Source organism: Mytilus galloprovincialis, chromosome 2, assembly GCF_965363235.1.
Source record: "Mytilus galloprovincialis chromosome 2, xbMytGall1.hap1.1, whole genome shotgun sequence".
Lineage (NCBI taxonomy): Eukaryota > Metazoa > Mollusca > Bivalvia > Mytilida > Mytilidae > Mytilus > Mytilus galloprovincialis.
The window spans coordinates 45743300-45757243 of NC_134839.1; the positions used below are offsets into that span (position 1 = coordinate 45743300).

At 32.6% G+C, this 13944-nt stretch overlaps 1 protein-coding gene across 10 annotated transcripts in view; it reads right to left on the bottom strand.

Moving 5' to 3' along the window:
- Positions 1–13944, bottom strand: part of LOC143063678 (uncharacterized) — an 83904-nt gene continuing 69960 nt past the window's right edge. For 9 of the 10 annotated variants that reach the window (XM_076235989.1, XM_076235988.1, XM_076235990.1 and 6 more), the window contains 3 exons: positions 9028–9126; positions 2447–5237; positions 1–345 (listed from right to left, as the gene is read on the bottom strand). In XM_076235989.1, coding sequence (XP_076092104.1) covers positions 3079–5237; positions 9028–9126 — 2258 coding nt within the window. In that variant the 3' untranslated portion in view covers positions 1–345; positions 2447–3078. The remainder of the gene's footprint in view (positions 346–2446; positions 5238–9027; positions 9127–13944) is intronic. The other variant, XM_076235994.1, reaches the window with a different exon arrangement.

The following is a 13944-nucleotide window of genomic DNA, read 5'->3' on the forward strand; positions in this document are numbered from 1 at the left end:
GACTTGCACTAAAATTTACTAGGACAATCATACAAAAAAACATGTATAACAAACAAATAACCACAAATAGACTACCTTGCATGATTATCTCCTTACTCAAAAAACATATTTCATCACAAACAAAGCCATGTACAAACTAAATGTATAGCATCTCTGAGAAAAAATATCTACAATCACATTAAATATTTCTAAAAAGTTAAACATCTCTTTCTTGCATAATTTTTTAAACACAATATACAAATTTCTTTTTCAAACATAAATAATACATATACAACATTTCTATCAAACAACTATTTCTTTGTCGTCTAATGGTTAATGAGAATCTGCAGCAGTTTCCATTTCACGCTGAAAGAAAAAGAGAAACTATTTTTTTTAATTTCATGTCATTTGGAATGAACTTTTATATTAGTAATACTTGCTTTGCTTATTAATCATACTCGAAAAAACTTTTTGATAGCAATTGATGACTAACAGTTAGTTTTTAAACTGTTCTATTGTTCTAGTCGTCTGTATTCTTTTTATGTGTTTTTTTTCTTCATCATGTTCATATTTTAACTGTTTTGTTTTTATTTCTTATGTCATAAGTTTTTTAATACTGAATAAATTAACTCACTGCCCAAATTTGAACTGTGTTTTCAAATTTTGGTTCTTAGCATTGCTTATCAGTTTCATAAATTTTGCAGGAGGTAAACTTAAATTAGAGAGTAGAAACAGTAGTTGGATGGATAGTCAAGGGCATCATATTTTGCCCCCTTTCGCCTAGCATTTACTAAAATCAAATATTTCTGTGACAGTCATTACAGATCAGGGATTTCCATAATGCATGATTTACACCAGTGATCTAGTTGCTGACATTGCCAAACAAAATATTTTTTAAGAGTGTTTTCAATTTTATAAAACATTACAAGAATTTATATTTCTGCAAATTTTCAAATCGACCAATAGTCCAGTCAATCTAGCATAAATTTTACCCTAACCCGAAAGTAATTGCAACAGAAGAATTTTAAGTTTTAATCTTTAGCATTATACAGTAAATATACACAGAAAAAAGTCCCATTAAATCTAACTTGAGGAAGACTAAAAAAAAAACACCATTTAAAATTCCTATGGAGATTTGCATTGAAAAGGGAGATAACTCTTGCAAAAAAAGGCAGAAATATCAATAAAAATTGATATAAAATTATAACTTTACCACTTCTATTCATCAGAATGTATTGATTCTTGATTTTTTAGTGGTCTTTAGAGTATGACAAACAACTCTAAAGGTGTTTTCATATCTTTTATCAAGCTATAATTTAGATTTTGTAATTCATTAGTTGACCATTTATTGAATTTTTTCAAGATGTCAAGGTAAAGAATCTCAAATTTAATAAAAATAATTAAGCATGTATTCTTCATTTTGTGGTATAAAGTTTATCTAGATAAGTAAGTTGCTGAAAAATATAATATACAGATATAAACAATACCAAATTTTCACATTACTTTTTCAAAATAGTCACAAAGCTTCAAATTTGAAATTTCTTTAATGAAAAATGCACAAAAAAAAATTAAACTACCCATAACACTTCGGTTTTGTACATTTCATGAGCAGACGATTATATAATTTAGTCAAATACAAACTTATAGCCCCATCAAAGTATTATACTTTAAAAAAAAAATCAAGAAAAACAACCAAATATTGACCAAAAAAGACTCATTTTTGCAAGAGTTATCTCCCCTTCCAATGTTAAGTTCCCTAGGAAATAAAAAATGCTGATTTTGAGTTTTCCTCAAGTTAGATTTTAAGGGACTTTTTTCTGTGTATATAAATGGCATTTTCTGTTGCAATTAGTTTGAGGTTAAATCTTAGTTTGACTGGAATAGAAAACTTTTGAACTGTAAAAGGTAACATAACTGGTTGATTTTAAATGCCTTTATTACAGATTTAAAAAAAAATAAAAACTACACGAATAAAACTTATTAAAATTCTAAAAATGTATTTTTCAAAATAAATTGTTATATACAATACAGAAAAAAAGACAGTAAAAAACTGTTTATGAACAAATAAAGAAATCTGGTATGTAGTAAGTAATATATTTTCTGTACAAAAAGAAGTTTGTGTGTGAGTGTGAAACTATTATATTACAATGCTTCACAAAAATTATCACTTTTTTGTGTGCTCTTTTCAATTCAGAAGTCTCTTAATTTCCAGATGGAATATCAATGTTATGACAGGCCCCAAAGAAGTACTTCTTTAGCTCAATTGGTTAGAACATCAATTTTGAACATAGAGGTCCCAGTTTTGAGTACCACAGTACCGGAGGTGACAATAGGAATTTCTGGTGGGAATCTTGCTCTACTGTTACAGCTACATTAGTAGTTTTTTTTTCATTGGGTTCTATACTTTTTAGACTATGTGTGTGTATGATACATCATTTAATGTCTATATCTACTAATAAAGTCTTACCTGCAGACAAAAAACTACATCCCATATGAAGTCAAGGAATTTTCTGTTTAATATGACATGTCATCAAGAAAATACACAGAACTGACAAGTCCTTTGAATTTAAACTTGTCGGGAATATTTCTTTGAAATTGACTTCTTCAACTGTAGCTTTTTATAGTTTAATTTAAACACATCACTTAAAATGTATTTATAAATCCTTATATCCTAGATTAACGCAGCACTTATGTAACCATCCAGCACTGATTTATGCACTCCAAGGTCCTTGCAATGTGGTAAACAATCAGATCCAACACACACATGGTATATTTCTTCCAATTCATTGTAATAATAAATATATAAAATGACATAAACATTAAAGTTCTCCTTCTTTTGATTCAAATAGTATATTACATCCTATTCACAAATATTTGTGCCATTTAATATGTCCAAATAACTCACTACATCCTATTCACAAACATAGTTGCCATTTAATGTGTAGTCTATGAGATCCCATCTTAAATTTGAAATATTGCTTTTAGAACTAAAAGATGAGATAATGTCTTTTCTAATCCTAATACTATTATTTTTTTTTTTAAACTGTTTAAACCGTAATCACATAATAGTTTCAGATGAACAACACATTTAGCCGAGTATTATTGAGAAGGGTTTTCCTCCTTAACCACATCCTTAGATTCTAACGTCTGATTGGATGAACTTGTTGAAACCCCTGATGTCATTGGTGCTTGACTAGTCTCATTAACAGTCGTATTACTAACAGACAACTGTTTACCTTCCTCTGTACCTGAAGTAATCTCTTTATGGCTTTCGTTACTTGATGAAGTGGTAGTTTGACTAATACTATGACTAGATGTTGTATTGCTTTGCCCTTCTATTGGTTGTGATGTGGAGACAATGGACTGTGAAGATGAAACAAACACTTTGGTTGATGGGATTTGTCCATGTGAAATTGTCCCCATAGCTGAGTATGTTGTACTTGTCTGTAAAGAACCCATTGGAGTCTGTGACATTTGTACAGAAGTGGGTAACACATTTTGATTGGAATTTGGTGGTATGTTTGTTGTACTTTGAGGAATATATGACTGTTGTATATGATGAGATGATCTAGGTATAGCAGATTCAGTAGGATTTAAGCTATTTTTATCTTGTCTTAATCCAGGAATTGCTGGTTCAGATGGGTTAAAACCAGTCTGCTCCGACTCTGATGTTCCTGCTGATGGTTGATTTCCTGAAGATAACGCTGGTGCAGACTGACTTGTAGGAGAAGTACCTGACTCAGCTGATGTTACCTTGGCTGTAAACCTTGGTAGTTGAGCTAAAGTTGATTCTGCTAATGAGGAAGTCACAGATTGTGGGTATGGATACATATACCTCTGTGACATTGGTCTCTGTTGTTGTTCTGAGGAAAACTGAGGTCGAAAATTAGGTTGCTGTTGAAATCTATTTGGAGCAGAGTGTTGCATCATTCCCGGTCTGAATGCATTACTGGTACCTTGATTATGAAAACTTACAGGCAGAGTAGATGGTGGGTATGGAGGCATACCTCTTCCCATAGAATTAGGCGCAAAGCCTTGTCCTGGTGACTTTCTACCAGGAAACTGTGTTAACATTTGAGATTGTGACATCATTTGGGTATCTGAAATAGGTGAAGGCTGAGACTGCCTTGGAGAAACCCTTCCAGGTGATTTCCCACGAGGTGGTATCTGATGAGGTAAAGTTCTTGACATAAAATGAGATTGTTGAATTCCAGGCATACCCTGATGTTGTGGATCAGCAGAGAAGTGCATATGTCCTGCTGGTGAAATACTTGGTGGTACTCTAGGACTTCCTGTTCTTGAACTATCAGAATTTGCTGATCCTGGTCTCTGTGGGTCCATTCGAGGACTAGGGATAGTTCTTTGAATATCTTTCGGAGATGGTGCATTAGAAACTCTTGGACTTGTGGCTGATTTCTGTAAAGAAGCATCCAAAACCCTTGGACTTGTAGACCCTGACCTATAGCCTTCAGGAACTGGAGGATGACGATAAGGTACACCTTGACGATACAAATCAGGAGGGGGTCGCTGATTTGGTGACTGAGGAATTCTTGGACTACTGGAAGTGGATCTTGCTCCATCCTGAGTTGGTAGAATTCTTGGACTTCCCGAAGTTGATCTCATCATGTCTGAAGACTGTGGAGTAGGAATTCTGGGACTGTTTGATTGGGGTAAAACTCTTGGGCTATTTGAACTTGATCGAGAGGTTTCCTCTGTCTGAATCATATCAGATAACTGTTGACTTTCTGGTTTTGAAACAGCTGTTTGTGGCACACCAGCAGCATTAAACATCTGTGGCATTGTTACCCTGTGTGGCATGCTTTGCTGATGTATCATTACATTCATAGGTAAAATAGGTTCAGAATCTTGTGAATCTTCTGACTCTCTTGACAGTTCAGCACTTGATGGTAAATTCAAATTAGAACCTGTACCCTGAACAACTTTAGATGCTAATGGTTGATCACTATTTTTAGAACTAGCCACTGATGAAGATGATGGTTCAGGTGTTGAGGAGGGTGTAGTGGCTGTGTTTGCTGCACTATGTGTTGTCTCAATTTTTGTCTCTTTTTGAGCTACAGATTTACCCGGGGTTCCAGGCTTACTCGATTCTTTCTCTGTCTCTTGTTTCTCTTCCTGTTGTCTACGGTGTAGTCCTGCTGTACTTTCAAGAATTTCCATGATACGTTTTTCTGTTTCTGACTGTGGTGTGAAATGAACAGGAGGCCTTGGTTCCAAAGGAGCTTGATTATGTGCAGGACCTGAAAATAAAAATTCTTCTTTATTAATGTCTCTTTAAATATGTTTTTTAAGTTGAGTTTGAACAAAGATTTCCTATTAAGGATGTTTGTTGCTCTGTTAAAAAAACCCAAGTATTTTAAAAGACTGTTAATATATTATAGTGTATAAATAAGGGAAATAAAACCATTAGGGGAAAAGATGGTCTCAAGGCTTTTCACAAGTTTGATGTTGGCACCTTTTTTCTTTAAAAACTAAAAAAAAAATCATGGCACTACATGGATAAAATCAGAGGGTTTTGAATATCTGACAAACAATTCAATAACAACAGCAGTGAATATCCTTTTAAAAAACATTATTGTGTTATGTATTTTAGTCTCGTCTGTAATTGTACCTGAAATTAATAATTATTTGTAAGTGTACCTAAAATTAATAATTGTTCGATTACACTTGGAATAACTGAAATCGATTACCTTCAGTTTTAGCCTATAAACTACAATTAACAAATTAATTAACTGAAAAATATGAAAAACATTATAAATTATTTACCAACCTCTTATAAAATAAATAATGGTTGTAAATAAACATAAATATCTTAATATTACAGAATCGAATCAATTCATTAAAAAAAGATATTCTGTTTTTCTATCTTATATAAAAATTGAAATACTTTCAAATGCTAAAACATAACATCAACTTCAGAGTGAAAACAAAAATAAAAACAAAGTTGTGTTTTTCTAATATAAACAATTGTGCTAGAAAACAAGGAGACACAGAATATAGCAAACTTATAGGCAGCTCTTGTAAACTTTTATTAAATAAAAAATTGTCAATTAAGGAATCCTTATATACCAAAAAATTGAAAGGATCACAATTATTTCATATAATTTCTCATAAAATACTTCCTCCTACTATTTAGATGGTATTAGCTGGGCTCATTAAGAAATATAGGCACTGGTGCTAGAAAAGTTATATCTTTAAAACTGTTACAAGAGTTGAAATCAATTAATCAAGAGTTCCAATGTATCAAGTAATATTGTAAAAATTTATATCAGCCCATGGACAAAATCTTCTTTTTTCTTTGAACTTTTTAATAAATATCTTACAAAGAAATGTAGGAAAACAACAACAAATATCTGCTGAATGCAAGATTTCAGATCATAACAAATTTGAGGTAATGACTGATTTTTGGGGACAGGAGGAAACCAACATTTTGAATACAAATTTCAAAGAAAAACAGAAAAGATTATCATAAAAAAATATTCTACACTAAATGTTCTATTTTATACTTCAGAATAAAAGGATAACATTTCTCGATACATCTCATTTGATTTGACTTTTAGTTATAGATTTCATATAAATTGTGAGGGTCATGATGTCATCATATATAAATTGTGAGGGTCCTGATGTCATCATTTATAATTTAAAAAAATGCAAAAAGCTTGATTGGCTGATTGTAGCATGTAAAAATCTTGAGAGGACAACAAGAGATGCAAAGTGATAGCAATAGCTCAAATCTTTCTTAAATCAGGTCATCTAAAAAGACAACATCTATTTAAATACAAATAAAGCAGAGAAAATTAGTGTATCTGAAGACTTCTTTAAAATATGTCCAGTGAGGTATTTTAGGGTTGTTGTCTTTTGTTTACATGTTTTGTTGTTTATTTCCATTCCTTCCACATTGATCTCAACCCAATTTTTTTTCTGTACAATCTTCAAATTTGTAAACTAGAGGCTTACAGGGTAATTAGTTCTATGTTGAACATGAGTGAAAAGATTTAATCCCTCCCCGGGGTAATCAGTTCTATGTGGAACATGATTGAAAAAGAGATAATACGGATATGAGAATGTGGCATTCTCTATATCATACCAAAATCTAGCTTGGCACCAAACACTAAGAAGTTATGTTTTTTAATTCCTAAGATTAATTGAGGGTTGATGTTTAATGCCACTTTCAGCACCATAAGCTATATTGTGGCGATCAGGTAGACCATGTACACAACAAGAACCAAAACCCTCGACAGGAAAACTGACATCCCTACTCAATTAAGATTGAAGTTTATTTGTACCTGTCGCTTGCAGGGACCGAACTAAAAACCTCAGTGTTAAAAGGCTATTAATTGATACAATAGATGAACTTCTATTTAAGACCATCAATCACCAAGGCCACAAGTCCTGAGAAAAATCTGATAAAATTACTTATAAATCATATAATGTGAAGAAAAAATATGTATGTGGCTAACAAAGTAAATACTGGAGGGCAGATGTCTCAGACCATAACTTATATCAAGCTTATTACCAAATACATGTATCTAGATGCTTTGACTAGTAGTTGTTGGGAGGAAATGTACCTAAAACTTTGTATAAGTGCATAAACATAAAGAACACACATGAATGTGGCAAAAAAGAAGGATTTGAAAATGTGTCACACAGTTTAGCTTATCAATTTAAAGTTTGATACAAAATATCAAGAAGCTCTGTAACTGCTGAGAAAAAATTCAAGAGAAATGTTTTAGAGACAAATAGATGAATAGAGGTAAATTGCTTTAACTATCACTTCCTTAGGAACAGGGGTATAAAAACTGTTGTCTTAAATAATAGCATTTTAACTGTACAATATGTTATAAACATTTTTTTATTTCTAGCAAAAAAATCAAAAAAAAGCTGTGAACATATCCAAGAACTTAACATTTTTTATATGGTCTTTGAATGAAAAAAATGATTTGTTGGAAGACCTCAGACATGAGTAGTCATAGATGATTACAGACCACGAGCAAAATAAACCATGAGAAAAGTGAAAGTAAAAATCTAAATATAACTTCATATAAATAACTAAATACAAAGTTGTATTTAATCAAAGCATATGTAAAAATATCCATGAATTTATGTAAAATGTGTATGTGAATATTCAATTATAGAATAACAATAAACAACATATAACATTCAGTCATCACAACATCTGAAGGCTCAATTACACGTTTCAGCACTATATTGGTATCAGTTTCTGAGAGTATAACTTTACAAAAACTAAATTAACTGTAGCAACTGTGAATATGCAAATCAATTTTCTTAATGAATTTACTGTAAATTTATGAAAATGTGTTCATTATTAATGGGAATAAAATTTAAAATTGATAAATAACTTCTCATAAGAAATCTCTCTGTACAGTACCCCCTGCCACTAATAATTTGAAAGATGAAACAATGATTATGTTCACTGATCATGTCTATTCATGTATGATCAGTTTTGGTCTGTATCTGTAAAAATCAAGATTTTTCAATTTTAATATGTTCCAAGGTTTATATCGCAAAAAAATTTGATAGAATTTTGGAATGTATTGCGTTTTCAAATTTCAAACTTTATATTCCTTTCCTTTTATTTTAAAACGGAATTGTAATCTCTTCATATGAGTTATAGAAAGAAGATTGAAAAAAGCAATTCAAACTGAATGAGTTGAAAAATGAGTACAAAAGGTAACAATGAATATCCCTCTTTTAACATAATTTTTGCTAGAGTATGATGAATAATAAAGGGCAAGAATGCCAAAATGGGGGGCAATAGATATTCAAAATTCAGTGTCAACTTAGGTCTTCATAATTGCTCATTGCAGAGTTACAATCAACTCTCACAGCTTCACTATTTAAATCATGTTTGTGTTTCTGTGAACCTACATATTAAATTGAAATGTTGAAGAAAAAAATAGTAAGAACCTGTATTAGGACAGTTTCAAATCAAAAGCAAACAAAATATAGACAGAAACAGTATAAATGAGCCTTTGTCTACAGCAGAAAGCACACAACAACCAGTATTACTCTCGGCTTTCTTTTTCTTTTTCCTTTTCTTTGGTTTCTTTTCTGCCTCAAGAGGTATGCTGAGGTCTGGTTGGTTAGCAATGGGTGGTTGTCCATAGCCTAGAAACAGCAGTTAGTACAAATACTGATATTCTACCTACTATTCTAACTATATAATCCCATAATAAAATCTTTAAGAACATTATCTAATTGTATATTTTGCCTTCTAGAGAAACAGATTTAACAATAATTTCCTGTGTCTAGATGTTCAAAAAGGACAAACAGATTAGACAAATAGCACAAACAGATTAGGTAAAAATCATTTAAAGGGAAACTTTACAGCGAGCCTATACTTATCATAAGAAAATAGAAAATAATGATATGCAAATGTATACTTCTTTTTACCTTTTTACAAATGTTCTTTCCATACCCACCTCCCCCCAAAAAACAATTATACAAAATTTAAAAAGCCTAAAATAATATTGTAGGATCAACCTTATAACATATGAACTATGATCATTCAGGTCAAGACTAGCGTACATACTAGCTGAAATGTGTCACCAAGTTTAATTGTAATTTTTAAATGTGAGGGTGTCGGAAATTTTTTAAGGTCAAGCATTTACTACAGCCATTGTATATACTTAACAATGTCAATGATCCATGAGATTGAGGTCAAGATGGACATGTTATCCTTACCACCACATGCTTGGCCTAAAACTTATAGAACTGAAAAACCGACCTAATCACAATAACTACATATTGATGAAATGAGGTGAAGTCACACATTCTGCCAGATAGACAGGAACACCTTACAATCATTCCATAAATCAAATAAATGTGGCTTATTGTTTATACATTGTAGTATCTGAGAAACAGACCAGGAAAATGTAAACATTTACCATGCACCCTGAAAACAATCCATGTAAATGGTGTCAAGGTCAGATGAACCCTGCCACACAGACATGTACATTTGACATCATACCATACACCAAATATGATAGTTTTCCTATCTTTTAAAGTATCATGGGAAACAGACATCAGCCAATAAAACTAAATATTGGCAAATGAATCATGAAAATGAGGTCAAGCTCAAATGAACCCTGCCAGACAACATCTTCACCTTACTATCATTCCATACACCAAATATAATTGACATATTGCATATAGTATCTGAAAATTAATTGAAAACTGAACTTAGAGCAATTGAATCCTGAAATTTATGTCAAGATTAAATAAACCCTGCCAGAAGGACATGTCCACCTTACAATCTATCCATTCAAATTAAGTTTTCATTAAAATACCAGAGAAAAGCACCTAATAACAAAACCTATTATGTTTGTCACTGACCAATGAAATGAAGTCAAGAAAGAAGAACACTGTCAAACATACTTGTATACCTTGCAATGATTCTTTATACCAAATATATTAGTACATCAGTGTTCTCCCAACAATTTTTGGATAGCGCTGTGGTAAGCGCATAATTTTTGACAATTCTCAGTAACCGTGTTGCGACGCGCGGTTTGTTTGTAATTGATTTGTTTTGTGTTTTTCTTATATGATGCTATTGATGTTTTATCTTGTAATGTCCTCATCATGCTTATGGAAGTTACCCCTTTGTTTGTTAATGTTATTGTCATGATATAGAAGAGTCTTTTTTTCTCCATTGACATTGTAAAGTCATATAATTACATTAGATGTATGTTTGATCATAATACTTTATTCTGATTGGCTAACAGCACATCATGTGTTATTCCGTAAGCAATTGCATCACTCAATAAAACTTTTTATTCATGATAACACGTGGTCCCACAATAAAGTGCACAGGTGAATTAAATAAAAACAATTTAAAATTCGTTTTTTCTTAATCATAGCTAAACTAGAGGCTCTAAAGAGCCTGTGTCGCTCACCTTGGTCTATGTGCATATTAAACAAAGGACACAAATGGATTCATGACAAAATTGTATTTTGGTGATGGTGATGTGTTTGAAGTTCTTACTTTACTGAACGATTTTGCTTCTTACAATTATATCTATAATGAACTTTGCCCATTAGTAACAGAGAACTATATTTGGTAAAAATTTACATAAATTTACCAAATTAATGAAAATTGTTAAAAATTGACTATAAAGGGCAATAACTCCTTAAGGGGTCAATTGACCATTTAGGTCATGTTGACTTATTTGTAGATCTTACTTTGCTGAACATTATTGCTGTTTACAGTTTATCGCTATCTATAATAGTATTCAAGATAACCAAAAACGGCAAAATTTCTTTAAAAATTACCAATTGGAGGGCAGCAACCCAACAACCAGTTGTCCAATTCATCAGAAAAATTCAGGGCAGATAGATATTGACTTGATTAACAATTAAACTTCTTGTCAGATTTGCTCTAGATGCTTTGGTTTCATAGTTATAAGCCAAAAACTGCATTTTACCCCTATGTTCTATTTTTAGCCATGGCGGCCATCTTGGTTGAATGGCCAGGTCATCGGACACATTTTTCAAACTAGATACCCCAAAGATGATTGTGGCCTAGTAGTTTCAGTGGAGATTTTGTAAAAGATTACTTAGATTTATGAAAAATGGTTAAAGATTGACTATAAAGGGCAATAACTCCTAAAGGGGTCAACTGACCATTTTGGTCATGTTGACTTATTTGTAGATCTTCCTTTGCTGAACATTATTGCTGTTTACAATTCATCTCTATCTATAATAATATTCAAGATAATAACCAAAAACAGCAAAATTTCCTCAAAATTACCAATTCAGGGGCAGCAACCCAACCGATTGACCGATTCATCTGAAAATTTCAGGGCAGATAGATCTTGACCTGATAAACATTTTTATCCCCATGTCAGATTTCCTCAAAATGCTTTGGTTTTTGAGTTATAAGCCAAAAACTGCATTTTACCCCTATGTTCTATTTTTAGCGGTGGCGGCCATCTTGGTTGGTTGACCAGGTCACGCCACACATTTTTTAAACTAGATACCCCAAAGATGATTGTGGCCAAGTTTGGATTAATTTGGCCCAGTAGTTTCAGAGGAGAAGATTTTTGTAAAAGATTACTTTAATTAACGAAAAATGGTTAAAAATTGACTATAAAGGGCAATAACTCCTAAACGGGTCAACTGACCATTTTGGTCATGTTGACTTATTTGTAGATCTTACTTTGCTGAACATTATTGCTGTTTACAGTTTATCTTTATCTATAATAATATTCAAGATAATAACCAAAAACAGCAAAATTTCCTCAAAATTACCAATTCAGGGGCAGCAACCCAACAACCGATTGACCGATTCATCTGAAAATTTCAGGGGAGATAGATCTTGACCTGATAAACATTTTTACCCCATGTCAGATTTGCTCTAAATGCTTTGGTTTTTGAGTTATAAGCCAAAAACTGCATTTTACCCCTATGTTCTATTTTTAGCCGTGGCGGCCATCTTGGTCGGTTGACCGGGTCACGCCACACATTTTTTAAACTAGATACCCCAATGATGATTGTGGCCAAGTTTGGTTTGATTTGGCCCAGTAGTTTCAGAGGAGAAGATTTTTGTAAAAGTTAACGACGACGGACGACGGACGACGGACGACGACGGACGATGACGGACGACGGACGCCGGACGCCGGACGCCAAGTGATGAGAAAAGCTCACTTGGCCCTTCGGGCCAGGTGAGCTAAAAATGTAATTATAAGTATTGAATGCTTCTTTTTGTAACTCCATAGGGTTGTAAAAGCGTTGACCGTGCGCACATTTTTAGAATGAAGCGCTTCTGCGCTTCATACAAAATGTACTTCGGTCAACGCTTTTACACCCCAATGAATTTACAAAAAGAAGCATTCAATTCTTAAATAATCCTCATATTGTCTGTGTATAAAACCCAAGAAGAAGTTTTTTTCCATGATGGGTCTATACCAGACAGCCTATCTGAAGATTTCTAAGAACTAACAGGTGATGTTGCAGAACATGTAGGACCAACAATAAAGTCATTGTCAGCTTCTCTGTATTTGGTTTTGTAATCCACTGTAGCAGTGTACTGTTAACCTTACGACGTTTGACATGAATTGAAATTTTTAGCATAATGATTTCTCATTTTTCTGACCTTAACGTTATATAATATTCAAATGGCTTCATCCAAGCTAGACATCGATAAAGTGAATTTCTCAAGTTGTTTGTTTTTCTAATCATATCCTCTCAATTGTTTTCAAGTGGTAAAATTCATTACTGCAGAATTGGTGACTAACCAATTATTAGTTTGAATAGGTGATAAATAATACTTCAAAGACTTGCTCATTTTCGGGGTTCGTATGGATAGTAAACCTGGCAAATTGTAACAAACCCCTGTGTTTGATCGTTTTTAAAATCATTTTTTAAAACACATCGTTTGTTCAAAGTTCGTAAAACAAGTTTGTGAGTGTCGTCGGGAAATGCGGTTAATTAATTTCATCTCATTTCATTCATAAACGCCTGTATATATTCTTTTAATTGAAAAAATAGATGTCAACGTTGAAATCTTTGTTTATTTTGATCTTCCAAAGTCACCATTTCGTAAAATTTATTAGACTGGTCCCGCAAAGTTACCTAATACAACGGAAATAATTCATTTAGAAAAAGTAAACCAGTCGATCATGTGATCCAAAGTGAAAAATAAGCGGGAAATTTGAAAAAATGACGAAAAAAATATAGCGACGCGCTTGCGTTGGATATCTCTGCGGTCAATGCAATAGAACAGCGGGAAATTGGGATCGGGCTGAAAAAGCGCAGCGCTAAAACGGCCTTGGGAGAACACTGTATACTATTACTCATAAATAGTGAGAAAATGACAGGACAAATCTACACTTTCCTTTTTTTCCAGATACCTCTTAACACATTTTAATCTAACATTTGATACCAATATTGAAAATTTAGAGGTGTTTCTCTGTACAGTTATGTTCA